This window comes from Palaemon carinicauda, chromosome 38 (genome assembly GCF_036898095.1).
Source record: "Palaemon carinicauda isolate YSFRI2023 chromosome 38, ASM3689809v2, whole genome shotgun sequence".
In the NCBI taxonomy this organism is placed as follows: domain Eukaryota; kingdom Metazoa; phylum Arthropoda; class Malacostraca; order Decapoda; family Palaemonidae; genus Palaemon; species Palaemon carinicauda.
Genome location: NC_090762.1, coordinates 38121858 through 38137852, shown reverse-complemented (window position 1 = coordinate 38137852; position 15995 = coordinate 38121858). Strand labels below are relative to the sequence as shown.

General features: G+C 43.4%; 1 protein-coding gene across 3 annotated transcripts in view; it reads left to right on the top strand.

Moving 5' to 3' along the window:
* LOC137630560 (exportin-T-like) overlaps positions 1 to 15995 on the top strand; it is a 146371-nt gene that overhangs the window by 76218 nt on the left and 54158 nt on the right. For all 3 annotated transcript variants that reach the window (XM_068362095.1, XM_068362094.1, XM_068362093.1), the window contains one exon: positions 11117 to 11196. In XM_068362095.1, the coding sequence (XP_068218196.1) occupies positions 11117 to 11196 (80 nt within the window). The remainder of the gene's footprint in view (positions 1 to 11116; positions 11197 to 15995) is intronic.

The following is a 15995-nucleotide window of genomic DNA, read 5'->3' as shown; positions in this document are numbered from 1 at the left end:
CTATCAGAGAGTAAGTGCCAGGAAGGAGGAGTTCCTCAGGGTAGTGTGCTGAGTGTAACCCTTTTTGCACTAGCAATTAATGGGATATCCTCAGCCATTCCCCAGGATGTTCTCTCAACATTATTTGTGGATGATCTCTCAATATCATTTGCTGGCACTAGAATGGCAATGGTTGAGAGAAAAATCCAACTCGCTATTGATAAAATTATCCAGTGGGCTGACATGAATTGATTTAGATTCTTGACAAGTAAAACTACCATTGTCCCTTTTTGTCGTATCCGGGGAGTACATCCAGACCCGGATATATACATTAAAGGTCAACGGATACCATGTGCAAGAGAAGCTAAATTTTTAGGTTTGATATTTGATTCTAGGCTTACATGGGTTTCTCACTTAAAAGCGTTAAAAGCTAAATGTGTAGAAGCTCTGAATATCTTGAAAGTATTGTCCCATACATCATGGGGGGCAGACCGCAATACTATTTTAAAATTATACAAGGCCTTGATTTTTTCCAAAATTAGTTATGGTTGTGAAATATACTCTTCAGCCACTCCAAGCCGGTTAAAAATATTAGACTCGATACATCATGCAGGTATTAGATTGTCTACTGGAGCTTTTAAAACCTCGCCTATCCCAAGTCTCTTTGTTGATGCTGGAGGGTTACCTCTAGACCTTTACCGAATGTCTTCCATTATTCGGTATTGGTTTAGATTGCAAAGACTCCCTAACTCTCTAGCCTTTCAGACTGTAAGTCTTGTAAGACACGCATCATACTTTGAGTTGCACCCAAAATCTCCTTAACCTTATGGCTTTCGGGTGAAACGATTATTAAATAGTCTGGATATAATTAGAAATAAGGTACTTCCATTCAAGGTATCATCAACGCCTCCATGGAAGTTACCAGAGATATCTTTTTGTAAATATTATATTGGAGATAAGAAGAATATGTCAGACCTAGAAGCCAGGTGTCTTTTTAGTGAACATGTTAAAGAACATAGAGGATCAACTTTTATCTATACTGATGGCTCCAAATCTAATGCTGGCGTTGGATTTGGAGTACATAGTAATGGTTTTAATTGTAGAAGTGCACTTCCTCTGACCGCTTCCATATTTACTGCTGATCTGTATGGCATATTAACCGCTATTGAGAAAATAGCGTTGGAGAAGGAGGGTAATTTTACAATTTTTAGTGATGCAAGGAGTGTCTTTCAAGCTATGGAAGTTTTTAATTCTAATAACCCTCTAGTTTTAAAGATTTTAGAATGGCTTTTTATTATTGGACGGAGAGGTATAACAGTTCAATTTTGTTGGGTTCCAGCACATGTAGGTGTGTCTGGGAATGAGAAGGCAGATTCACTGGCTAAGAAGGCTGCATCTGAGTTGCTGCCAAGAAGGTATCCCATTCCCTGTAATGATTTCTTACCTGACATCAAGAAATTGGTTTGCAATAAATGGCAACAGCAATGGGATAGCCTAGATGGGAATAAAATGCGAGCGGTAACAAATGACATATCTCCTTGGAGGTATAATTCGATGCCCCGAAAATGGGAGAAGTCTCTTTGTCGTCTCCGTATTGGTCACACTCGGTTGCCACACGAGTTTCTGCTGAAGGGCTAACACCAACCGTATTGTGACGACTGTTTAGTACCTCTAACAGTAAGGCATTTGTTGACCGAATGCCCCAATTATAACAACTTAAGGAATAGATATTTGTTTGAGGCTCGAGGTGAGGGTGGCAGGTTCATCCTTGCCAAGATTCTTGGAAATGATGTGTCCTACCATGCAAGTGGCATTTTTAGATTTATTTCAGAAGCAGGTCTTCTGAAATATTTAACTTATATGACATTCAACTTTTATGATTTTAATTGAATACTCTTTTATTTTTTATTTTATTTTTGTATACATAAATTAAATGTTACCGGCGTCAATGACCTCAGATGTCAGGATGCCTGGAAACTTTAAATCAATCAATCAATCCTCCTAGCCTGACAAAGGACTCAACCGAGTTTGGCTGGTACTGCTAGGGTGGCACAGCCCACCCTCCCCCGTTATCCACCACAGTTGAAGCTTCATAACGCTGAATCCCCTCCTGCTGCTATCTCCGCGGTCATCTAAGGCATCGGAGGAAGCAGCAGGGTCAACTGGAACTGCGTCACAAATCCATCCACCCAAACCTTGGCCTTTCTCTTGTACTTCTCCCATCAACTCTTGCATTCATCAACCTCAACATAGCCAAGCCACCTCAACACATTCATATCCACTCTAGCTGCTAATTCATTTCTTACACCCGTTCTCACCCACACTACTTAGTTCCTAACCTTATCTACTCGAAATACACCAGCCATACTCCTTAGACACTTCATCTCAAACATATTCAATTTCTGTCTCTCCGTCACTTTCATTCCCCATAACTCTGATCCATACATCACAATTGGTACAATCACTTTCTCATACAGAACTCTTTGCATTCATGCCCAACCTTCTATTTTTTACTACTCCCCTAACTGCCCCCAACACTTTGCATCCTTCATTCACTCTATGACGTACATCTGCTTCCACTCCACCATTTGCTACAACAACAGACCCCAAGTACTTAAACTGATCCACCTCCTCAAGTAACTCTCCAATCAACATGACATTTAACCTCGCACCACCTTCCCTTCTCGTATATCTCATAACCTTACTCTTACCCATATTAACTCTCAACTTCCTTCTCTTACACACCCTTCCAAATTCTGTCACTAATCGGCCAAGCTTCTCTTCTTTGTCTGCGACCAGTACAGTATCATCCGCAAACAACAACTGATTTACCTCCCATTCATGGTCATTCTCGTCTACCAGTTTCAATCCTCATCCAAGCACTCGAGCATTCACCTCTCTCACCACTCGATCAACATACAAGTTAAACAACCACGGCGACGACATCACACGTCCCTGTCTCAGCCCCACTCTCACTGGAAACCAATCGCTCACTGCATTTCCTATCCTAACACATGCTTTACTACCTTTGTAGAAACTTTTCGCTGCTCGCAATAACCTTCCACCAACTCCATATAATCTCATCATATTCCACATTGCTTCCCTATCAACTCTATCATACACTTTCTCCAGATCCATAAACGCAACATACACCTCCTTACCTTTTGCTAAATATTTCTCGCATATCTGCCTAACTGTAAAAGTCTGATACATACAAACCCTACCTCTTCTAAAACCACCCTGTACTTCTAAGATTGCATTCTCTGTTTTATCCTTAATCCTATTAATCAGTACTCTACCATACACTTTTCCAACTACACTCAACAAAATAATACCCCTTGAATTACAGCACTCATGCACACCTCCCCTACCCTTATATAGTGGCACAATACACGCACAAACCCAATCTACTGGTACCATTGACCACACAAAACACATATTAAACAATCTCGCCAACCATTCAAGTACAGTCACACCCCCTTCCTTCAACATCTCAGCTCTCACACCATCCATACCAGATGCTTTTCCTACTCTCTTGGAAATAAAATTCTTAATTAAGATTTTGTTATTGAGTGTGCCACTCTTGAATTCCTTGTATCTTCATTAGATTTTTATCACCAAATTAAATCAGAATTTGGTTATAAATTTTGTTGAAGAATTGTTCTATAGAACTAGTATTACGATATGCTAATGGGAATTTAGTCACACAACCATACAGGTGCAAGGGGGAGATCAATATTAGACTTCCACTCTTATCTGGTCACAGAAAGCTGGAAACTAGCCACCTTACTTCTTGTTTAATGTGATCCAGCTGGTGTACATGTGATCCAGCTGAGAAATCAAGTGGTCAGGAAGGCATTTTGATATAAAGTACAGTACATGTAATGAGTTTGTAGTAAAAAATATTGCTTCCATAAAATTAGATTTACTTCACCACAAACACAACTCGGTACTTGTTATATTGCCCAAATAGCTATGTGGACTGGACGAAAAGTTACATTTAAATAGGTTAGATGCTTGCAATTATTGTGATATGAGTGAGAACTGAGGTGAGAAAAATAACAGTTGTTCCTATAAGTCTACAATCCCTTTGTCTTTCAACATAGGGAATATCTTTAGCGGAGCTGGTATGGCTGTTGAAATTGTTAAGGAGACAGTTAACTACAAATGGTGAGCTGAGGTGAGTACCCCTTGCTACCCGCCTGTTGTAGATTCTTCACTTTTGTCCTCGACCAGGAGTACGGACATACTGTCGTGATCTATTAAAAACCTTTGTTATTTTTTCTTTACTCTCCAAGTAGCAGGCATATGTTTTGAATGGAAAGAAGAGAGCTAAGCCTTCTCTGGTGTTAGATTGGGCAAAGCCTGTGAAGACCCCTAGGAAGTCTTCAACTTCATATGGCAAGAGCAATGATATCTCAGATCTATGTCAGTGAGTTTTTCAGGCTCTTGTTGTTTGTGGATTTCTCCCAATGATTGCTGCTCACCAACGAAGGTTGAAAACTCTTCTGTAGTTGAGCAGACTGCCGCTGACAGGTTTGCTCAAAGGAAGGCTTGGACTTCGTCTTGCAGATAGGACCTCTGTGTCTTTGTTGAAGGATTTGGTAGCCAAGGGTACCTCAGCCCCGGTGTCCCTAGTGCCAGTGTCTCTCTTGATGAGACCTTTAATGGCAAGTGTCAGTTACCACAATGGTGTTTCCCTCTTTGGTTCCCAAGCCGTAGAGGACTGTTTTTGGCTAGTGTGCCTGTGCCTATAAGTAAGAAGGCCCCAGCATGCTTTGGTGCCATTCCCAAAGTTGGGAGTAAATCAGCTCCAGGGCTTAATTATCAGTGTGTGTTGTCACAGTGCCTGGTGTCAACCCTTTGGTAGTGGTTACCAGGGCTTGTAGTTTCTGTGTCTGCTTTGCAAGCCACAGTGAATGTGCCTACTGCTTTTCCTGTGTGGTTTCTGCCCATGGGTGAGTTTTGATGTTGATAATTGCTCAGACCTTGACTCCACTGCTTGTAGAGACAGGCGAGGGTTGATAAGAGCTTCTGTGTTTTTCCTCACCTTTCATATTTTGATGCAGTACAGAGTGCCCAAACTCATTGGAAGGTTTGATTCTTCAGAGTATCTGGCATGCTCTCTACCCCTGGTAGGTATGAGTGTATTCGGGATTCGTCTACCTATAAGGTACCAGATTTTGGGCCAGAACCGACGGAGGCAGACAATCCTGAGTCTGAGTGTTCCTTTGTGAATGTTCTGACACTCATTTGTGAGTGCAACAGACTGAGTGAGGTAATCTTGACTCCTCTGCCAGGGGGAACTTTGGTCATTGATAACTGTTTTTGGTGCCCCTCAAAGATCAAGGCCATCCCTGGAGATGTATCATTGCCCCTTCAGGTTTACTCATTAGTGTGCACATTGACAATAGGAAATTCAAAGGCCACACCATTAATTGAACTTACTGCGCAGGCTCTGCAACATTTACAAAGCTTCCAGAAGGTTAAAATGACTACCAGATTTTTTGTTCAGACAAAGGAAGTGATATTACCCTTCTGGAAGCACTGTGAACATTGTGGAAGTTTTTTAAGGAAAGAACTGCCTGTAATTTGAGCCTTCTGGAACTGTTCTCCTTGGACAGACTCTAGTTGGAAGGCATGCCCCTCTTTGCCCCGGAGTCAGCAGCCATGAAATTTTCTGCCATAGCCCCCTCCAATCTGTTACTTGCTACCTTTTCTGGACTGTTGAGCCACCTCCCTCCCCATCTCACTTTTGTTCTTGTTTGATATTCCAGCTTCGGCAAAACCCTTGCTTTGCGTACAGAGGTGGAATGGATGTTGAAGGAGAACAAGCTGATAGCCATTCGAGATGAGTCTCTGGGCTCTTATAGTCAATTCTTCCTGTTGGTGAAGTCAACTGTGGGCTGGAGACTGGCTATTGACCTCTCTCCACTGAATAAGCTGGTGCCTCAAATGAATTTTTGGATGGACACTGTATGTCTTTTGCTGTGTTCCACCAGAGGAGATTTCATGCATTCAGTGGATCTCGGAAGAATCGCCACTTTTCCCTATACTGTATGGTGTACCAGTTCAAGACTAGCCATTTGGGAAGATTTGTAAAGGATATGTCTCTTGATATATCTCAAAGATTGGCTGATCCTGGTCTCCTCAATGGGGCAGTTACTACGGGATCAAACTTGGCTTCTCGTAATTTGTTAAGAATCTGGGTATTATGATAAACTGAGAGAAGTCAAATCTCGTACCCAAGCAAAGCTTGAAGTACGTGGTCAAACTGAGGATCACGGCAGCAGCAAGAGTCTTTTCGTCTGACAATCACATCAGCAAACTTAAGAAGGTAGTGCGACTGTTCTTGTCTAAGACAATGTTTCCAGCTGGATACTGCTGGAGTCTTTTCAGCCATCTTTCCTTGCTGGAGAGGCTTGTTCCGTACGGCCGACTTCATCAGCGGTCCCTTCTATGATGTTTGAAGGATTACTGTTCAGCCTACAGGCATCACCCAAACCTTCCTGTTCCATTGGAGGCTCAGGATTATCTTACCTAGTGACTGAGCAAAGAAACCCCTCCAGCGGAGTCCCGCTCAACTCCCCATGTACAGACATGTAGCTGTTCTCATATGCAGCACAAGAGGGATGGGGCTTGCATCTGGGTGACCTGGTCGTCAAGTAAGGGTAAGCAGAAAAGCAGTTGCCCATCTATGTCCTGGAAATGCAAGCAACATTTCTTATTGCAAGCATTCCTAGAATGTTTGAGGAAATACTAGCTGTGTTAGAGTGGATAACACCACCATAGTAATCTACAGCCACAAGCAAAGGGACACAGTTTTTCAGCCCCTTTGTAATGTAACAAAGTAGATGGACATCTAGGTGGCATTTCATGCCATAGGGTTATCAGCCTGGTACATTCTGGGCAAGAGAAATATACTGGCAAACACTCATTTGCCAGGGTCACTTGTAGGGTAGGAATGGCCCTTGAATTTTTACATAGCAGAAAGGTTTGTTAATCTGTAGGGTTGTCCTGAGATTGTCATGTTCACCGGGCAGCTGAACAGGAAACTCCCCATGTTTAGTTTCTTCAATCCAGACCCATGGGCTTTGTTTGAAGACTACTTTCAACACCCGTGGGATCACTTGGATGCCTTTGCCTTTCCTGTGTTCAGCCTGATCTGCCCGCTGATTAACTGAGTGTTGATTATGCCTGGCCTCAGCATGATCTTGTTGGCTCCCAAATGACCACGTATTAAGTGGTATCCCAGTTTGTTAGCACTTCTAGTTGAGGTTCAAGAAAGCTACCCCAATGGTCCACAATTCTCAATCAGCCTCATATTCAGAGTTTCCACTAATTTGGAAAGTCGCTGTAAGGCTATTCAGTAGATATCTGGATACTTGCGACGATCCTTTGCAGCTGTTTACCATGGAAACTGAGCCATCTGCAATTTGTGTCGTAAAAGAGATACTTTTCCAGTTGTTGCATCTCTTGCTCAAAATGCTGATTTTCTCTTCTTCCTTTGCCTCAGATTGCTGATTTCCTCATCTTCCTTTGCCGAGAAAAGCCTCAGTTGGGGCTGTCAAAAGTTACCACTCAGCCTCGAGTATGGCCTTTCTACTAAAGGATATAGACTTCTCCTCTTTGTGGAAGTTGTCTGTATTCATGAGGAGCTATGTGCAGTCTTGCCCACCTTGGAACCTAAGGCCTCTTGAGTGGGATGTGACCTTGTTTCTCAAGGCTCATAAACATACCCCATTTGAGCCTTTGAGAAAGTGGTTAGACAGAGATCTGACCCTCAAGACTGTCTTTTTGCTGGCCTTATCATTGGTAAAAATATTCGGTGAGTTGCACAGTCTCTCTTTAGTCAACCATGCTGAGAAGTAGAAGGAGGTATTATGTTTTATGCTGGAGTTCGTGGCAAAACCCATAGACGTTTTCCATCCCCTCTTCGCGTGAAGCATTGGGTGGCAATCAGGAGGAGATTCTTTTGTGTCCTGTGAGAGCTCTGTAATGCTATTTGCAAAGGACCTAACACCTCAGGCTTGAGTGTCAGCGCCTCTTGCATAGCACTGGCAGAACTAAGAAAAAGGTGTCGAGGAACACAATTTCTTTCTAGTTTCATAGACTATCCTTAGGGAGTATGCCTCAACAACTGAGAGGGTCGAGGTACCAGCCAGGGTCAGAGCTGACAAAGTCAGGTGTTTAGGTCCCACCCTAGCTTTCAAGAGGAATCTCGCAGTCTGCCAGGTGTTAAAGGTTGGGTTTTGGAACCGCCACACAATCTGCACGGTCTTTTACCTACAGGGTTATATGTCAAGTCCTTCGAGACTTCAGTTTATGGTCCTTTGGTGGCCATTCAAGTAGTCATGTAGCCAGTCCAGTTCCCTCACTGGACAGAAAGCATCTTGTCTCTGTTATGTTTAGATGTAAGGTTAGAATGAAAAGTAGAATCAGTTGTTGAACCGTTACTCACTGGATCTGACTTGATGCTGGTAAGCTACACTTCTGAGCTCTATTCTTTAGAATCTAGAGTAGTATCTCCTGCATCCTCTCTTAATGAGAGGGAAGATAGTGGAATACCATCCGACCCATTCATCATTGTACGTCAGGTATATCATTTTGGACTGCTATTCCCTTTGTGGGAAGGGATTCCTCCCATGATCATGTACCAATCTTCTTAGTACATTATAGGCCAGTCCCTATGAGCCTCTTCACTCCTATGAGGGACAGATGTGGATTGCTAGTTATATCCTTTGCTTCCATACAGGACCAAGAAAATATACATTCCAGGAAAAAAAAAATGACCAACCAGTTTCTATTCTAGAGGGACTTCAGACACACTAATTAGCAAGTCTCCCTATTTTAAAGGATTAAAGGTTTTTATGTCACATAGGAAAAATAACAAATTTTAAGATAAATTTGTATCTTTATTAGTCTAAGAAATGAATTAACAGCTAGAGTGGATTACATGAATGTGTTGAGCTGGTTGAGACATTTAGAAAGAATGGAAAATGGCTATCTGCTGAAGAATGTGATGAACGCAAGAATTGATGGGAGAAGTACTAAAGGAAGGGTAAGATTTTTATAGGTAGTAGGTTGGCCAGGGCACCAGCCACCCATTGAGATACTACTGCTAGAGAGTTATGTGGTCCTTTGACCGGCCTGACAGTACTACATTGGATCCTTCTCTCTGGTTACAGTTAATTTTCTCTTTGCCTACACATACACCGAATAGTCTGGCCTATTCTTTACATATTCTCCTCTGTCCTCATACACCTGACAACACCGAGATTACCAAACAATTTTTTTTTCTCTCAAGGGGTTAACTACTGCACTGTAATCGGCCAGTGGCTACTTTCCTCTTGGTAAGGGTTGAAGGGACTCTTTAGCTATGGTAAGCAGCTCTTCTAGGAGAACGACGCTCTGAAATCAAACCATTGTTCTCCAGTCTTGGGTAGTGCCATAACCTCTGTACCATGATCTTCCACTGCCGTGGGTTAGAGTTATCTTGCTTGAGGGTACACTCGGGCACACTGTTCTCTCTTGTTTTTCCTCCTCTGGTTTTGTTAAAGTTTTCATGGTTTATATAGGAAATAGTTATTTTAGTATTGTTGCTATTCTTAAATGAATTAATTTTTTCCTTGTTTCCTTTCCTAACTAGGCTATTTTCCTTATTGGAGCCCCTGGGCTTATAGCATCCTGCTTTTCCAACTAGGGTTGCAGCTTAGCAAATAATAATGATGATAATAATAATAATGATAATGATAATAATGGATGGATGAAATGATGAAAAATGGGTGTTAGGTTTGAGAGAGGGAAAAGAGCATGCTAGAAATAGGAATGAATGGCGAGCGATTGTGATGCAGTTTCGATAGGCCCTGCTTCATCCTCCAGTTACCTTGGTGACCGATGAGGTAGCATCAGTAGGGGATTTGGTATATGAAGTTTCATTGTGGTGGATACTGGGGTGGGTAGGCTGTGGCACCCTAACAGTTCCAACCTAACTTAAATGAATCCCTCATGAGGCCGGGAGGAACGGAGAGAAGAAAAAACCCTTAATGTATGTATGTTTTCCTTTTTTTCTTTTGGCTACCCCCCAAAATTGGGGAAAGTGCCATGGTAGGTCGTCATTGGCGCCCACTCGTGTCCGAGTATTGGGTTCTGTCGTTAGCCATCAACCTCCTATCAGAAGAAGGTGGAGGAAACGACAGAATGCCAGTAGCTGGGTATATTGTTTTGGGTGGTTGTGGCTTTGCAACAGCCACGCACACATACTTGGCCCACATCGTTTTCACTGCGGGTCAAGACAATGAGACAGGCGGCTTCTCCGATGTTGGTTGCATCGGGCTGCCGGGTTCTTGTTATGTCAAGGCCCGCCTTGTTGCCTGCCCGATAGGCATTGCCCTCTTCCGCCGGCGCTGGGAAGCTCCGCCGTTGGGGTCTTGTTTGGTTTGGTTTGGTTTGATTTTGGAGTTTTCCTTCTCCTAGCCTTTGCCTATCTGAAATAAAGGAGAAGGCCTATAGGGGTCCAGTCTTAGTCTGGTCTCTCAGAACTGACTTTAGCGGTATGGTTGAGCCTGCCAGGATGGATAAACTACCCCACCGCCATTGCCCAGTCCATCATTGAGACACTCGAGCCCCTCTACTGCAGCAAAGTGCTGGACCATCAGAGGGGGCCATGGTAGGTAGATAGATAGATACAAATCTGAGTCCTTTAAAGTTGAACTTCCCACTTCCACCACCTCTGTCAGTCTTGAGCCGAAGGTCAAAAGGGAATAGTCTCCAATAGGCGTCTCACCTGCTCGTACCACCTGTCATTAACTACCTCATTAACAATTTCAATGGCCACTCCATCTCAGCTGAAGATGTTACCTATTTTAAAGGACTGGTTTGTATAACTAGGAAAAATATATATTACTTTTAAAATTGGTTATATCTTGTAACTCCTTAATTTTTTAGGTATACAGTTTAAGATGCCTATTTCAAAGAGTATTAATATTTTGCTTCTTGTCTGAAGAGATACAGTCCAATATGATTACCAATATTTAGCTTCTACCCTGAAGAGAAGGTGCTCTGAGACCCAGGAATGCTTTCTTCATACCGTGTAACCTTTAGATAATTTTTAATTAATAATATTTATCTATTTCAGGATGATGATTCAGATTTTCTTGTCAAACTTGCAAGATTGATCAATGGTATTGGCGTTCAACTTATTTTATCTTGGCAAAAGTAAGTACATTTACTGTGATAATGTAATTTTCTTGCAATGTTTGTTACACGGTTAGAGGGGTTGGGGGAATGTCTTCATTGCCTACTATTTTTGTCTAAAAGAAACTACCAATGTTAACTTCTCCATGAAAAGACATCACAATAGGCAAACAATTTAACAGTGAAAACTTAAGCATTTTATGATCACTTAAAAGGCTGTGTAGTGTAGTACAATCACGTTCATACTTTAATTGTCGTTCACAAATTAAAAGAATTATTTTTATTTATTTATAAACTCTTGGAGAAGTTTTTACCAGTGAAGATATTTTTAACATTTTATATTAGATATATTCTTGATACATGTACTGATTTGCTATGATAAACTCTTTTTGAATTATTAGAGCAAATCAGTACATGTATCAAGAATATATATACAGTAATATAAAATGTAAAAAAAATCTTCACTGGCAAAATATTTGGCATTTTTGCTATTATGCCATGGAATAAAACAAAACACTCTGAAATGTGAACAATAAAATCAGGACTGCCAAACACGCAATCTTCCTAAACGATAACAATGCAAAAAATTTGCCTCCCTGACTCCGAAAGATTGGCATGCCTGAGAACCTGTGAAGCACTGCTGCAACTTGTCAGTTGAGATACGGTGACATTCAGTAATCAGCTTAATTATCGCATAGCTAACATTATTATTATTATTATTACTACTATCCAAGCTACAACCCTAGTTGGAAAAGCAAGATGCTATAAGCCCAGGGGCTCCAACAGGGAAAAATAGCCCAGTGAGGAAAGGAAATAAGGAAATAAATAAATGAAGAGAACAAATTAACAATGAATCATTCTAAAATAAGTACATACATACATATACCGAGGCACTTCCCCCAATTTTGGGGGGTAGCCGACACCAACAATGAAACAAAACAAAAAGGGAACCTCTACTCTCTACGTTCCTTCAGCCTAACCAGGGACTCAACCGAGTTCAGCTGGTACTGCTAGGGTGCCACAGCCCAATCTCCCACATTATCCACCACAGATAAAGCTTCATAATGCTGAATCCCCTACTGCTGCTACCTCCGCAGTCATCTAAGGCACTGGAGGAAGCAGCAGGGCCTACTGGAACTGCGTCACAATCGCTCGCCATTCATTCCTATTTCTAGCACGCTCTCTTGCCTCTCTCACATCTATCCTCCTATCACCCAGAGCTTTCTTCACACCATCCATCCACCCAAACCTTGGCCTTCCTCTTGTACTTCTCCCATCAACTCTTGCATTCATCACCTTCTTTAGCAGACAACCATTTTCCATTCTCTCAACATGGCCAAACCACCTCAACACATTCATATCCACTCTAGCCGTTAACTCATTTCTTACACCCGTTCTCTCCCTCACCACTTCATTCCTAACCCTATCTACTCGAGATACACCAGCCATACTCCTTATACACTTCATCTCAAACACATTCAATTTCTGTCTCTCCGTCACTTTCATTCCCCACAACTCCGATCCATACATCACAGTTGGTACAATCACTTTCTCATATAGAACTCTCTTTACATTCATGCCCAACCCTCTATTTTTTACTACTCCCTTAACTGCCCCCAACACTTTGCAACCTTCATTCACTCTCTGACGTACATCTGCTTCCACTCCATCATTTGCTGCAACAACAGACCCCAAGTACTTAAACTGATCCACCACCTCAAGTAACTCTCCATTCAACTTGACATTCAACCTTGCACCACCTTCCCTTCTCGTACATCTCATAACCTTACTCTTACCCACATTAACTCTCAACTTCCTTCTCTCACACACCCTTCCAAATTCTGTCACTAGTCGGTCAAGCTTCTCTTCTGTGTCTGCTACCAGTACAGTATCATCCGCAAACAACAACTGATTTACCTCCCATTCATGATCATTCTCGCCTACCAGTTTTAATCCTCGTCCAAGCACTCGAGCATTCACCTCTCTCACCACTCCATCAACATACAAGTTAAACAACCACGGCGACATCACACATCCCTGTCTCAGCCCCACTCTCACCGGAAACCAATCACTCACTTCATTTCCTATTCTAACACATGCTTTACTACCTTTGTAGAAACTTTTCACTGCTTGCAACAACCTTCCACCAACTCCATATAACCTCATCACATTCCAAATTGCTTCCCTATCAACTCTATCATATGCTTTCTCCAAATCCATAAACGCAACATACACCTCCTTACCTTTTGCTAAGTATTTCTCGCATATCTGCCTAACTGTAAAAATCTGATTCATACAACCCCTACCTCTTCTAAAACCACCCTGTACTTCCAAGATTGCATTCTCTGTTTTATCTTTAATCCTATTAATCAATACTCTACCATACACTTTTCCAACTACACTCAACAAACTAATACCTCTTGAATTACAACACTCATGCACATCTCCCTTACCCTTATATAGTGGTACAATACATGCACAAACCCAATCTACTGGTACCATTGACAACACAAAACACATATTAAACAATCTCACCAACCATTCAAGTACAGTCACACCCCCTTCCTTCAACATCTCAGCTTTCACACCATCCATACCAGATGCTTTTCCTACTCTCGTTTCATCTAGTGCTCTCCTCACTTCCTCTATTGTAATCTCTCTCTCTCATTCTCATCTCCCATCACTGGCACCTCAACACCTGGAACAGCAATTATATCTGCCTCCCTATTATCCTCAACATTCAGCAAACTTTCAAAATATTCCGCCCACCTTTTCCTTGCCTCCTCTCCTTTTAACAACCTTCCATTTCCATCTTTCACTGTCTCTTCAATTCTTGCGCCTGCCTTCCTTACTCTCGTCACTTCTTTCCAAAACTTCTTCTTATTCTCTTCATATGACTGACCCAATCCCTGACCCCACCTCAGGTCAGCTGCCCTCTTTGCCTCACGTACCTTGCGCTTTACTTCCACATTTTTCTCTCTATATTTTTCATACTTCTCTGTACTATTACTCTGCAGCCATTCTTCAAAAGCCCTCTTTTTCTCTTCCACTTTTACCTTCACTCCTTCATTCCACCATTCACTGTCCTTCCTCATGCTGCCTCCAACAACCTTCTTGCCACATACATCACTTGCAATCCCAACAAAATTTTCTTTTACTAACTTCCACTCCTCCTCTAAATTACCAGTTGTTCCGACACGAATACTTTACCTCGAATTACCTCTTCGGAGGGTCCTTGGACCTCTCTCAATCTCGACCAAGATTTCCCGTGCTACCCCCCCCTATCTCGCTCCCGATAGTTCCTACCCCCGTCGCCAGGATAATTCCTGCGGCCCGGATTAGGGCAGGTCACTGCTTTTCCCGGGACAGGATCTCATTAAGTCCTTGGTCGTGAGATGCGAATCATCTCACTCTTTCGGTTAAACTCTCGATCCTTTGGCGCGTTGTGATCCCACGTGTTCCCAGTGTACGGACTTGTGTTTTTTCGCAGTGTACCTCCCAAGTGTTCCTGTGCGTTCACTTTTCAACCGTGTCCTTACCCGGTGTTTAATTCATTCCCTTAGTGCTTGTGTCGTGCGTTGTGGGCGTTATGGAACTGTATTCCTTGATTTTCTTCAAGGAATTGATAGCTGAAAGGAAAACTTTTTACAAGAAATCGTTCTTCCTCCCCTTATCCTCGGTGTTGCCGTGTAGGGGCAGCTTATGTTCCTCTTCAACCACGTGTCAGGACTACTGGTCCTGGAACGTAGTGCAGTGAGTGCACTTCGGCACTAAAAGGAAGAATACATCCAAGAGGCTCGTAGGAAGACGAGCCTCTCTTCGCCAACTTAATTCCCGATGCCTCGTCGAATAGAGATTCTTATACAGCCATCTTCCCCTACCCAGAGTAGGGGACGAGGTAAGTCAGTTGCGGGGAAGTGCCCATTGCTCTTCCCCAAGAATTTGAGTGGGTGCGGTATAGCACCAAGAGGAAGTGGGCGACGAAGGGTTTGCCTAAGAAGACTAGCGCCGGGTGTCCCGCCGGGCTGAGCTTCCCTACCACCCTCTCCTACCCAGAGTAGGAGACGAGGTTGGTTTATTGTGTAGAAGATAACTCTTAAGAAGTAGTTCGAGGTAAGTACTACTTTCGGGAGTGTGTGGGGAGACGGAGTCCTGGTGCAAGCAGGCCACGTCTCCTCTGATGACCCCATGTGGGGGAAAATGTCTCTAATTCTTCTCCAGTCTCTTAGCGTATTTTTCAGTCTCTTCTGCAGCCGAGGGCTTCGCCGAGAAAGAGCCCCCCAGGTCTGTCTTGCAGCGTCCCCCGGACCGACAACCCAGGGTTTTTTCTCACCACGAAGGCCATCCTCCAGACGCAGATATAACCCTCGCAGGGAGAAATGCGAGAAGGCCTCTTCAGGCAGGCGTAAGACCGCGAAGCCTCCGGTTCACCCCGCCAACGGGTGTAACCGAGCTTCTTTACGGGCAGCCTGGCCGAATCAGCACAGCTGGTACGGCCCTCGGACTTAAAAGGAACGGTTCCCTCCGTCGGGTCAGCCCACGAGGATCCGCGTCCGCGTCCCCCAGCCCGCCCGCAGGTGTAAGCGGGCTTATTTACGGGCAGTCTGGCCGAATCAGCACAGCTGGCTCGGCCCTTGGACGTAAAAGGAACGGTTCCCTCCGTCGGGTCAGCCCACGGGGATCCGCGTCCGCGTCCCCCAGCCCGCCCGCAGGTGTAAGCGGGCTTATTTACGGGCAGCCTGGCCGAATCAGCACAGCTGGCTCGGCCCTCGGACTTAAAAGGAACGGTTCCCTCCGTTGGGTCAGCCCACGGGGATCCG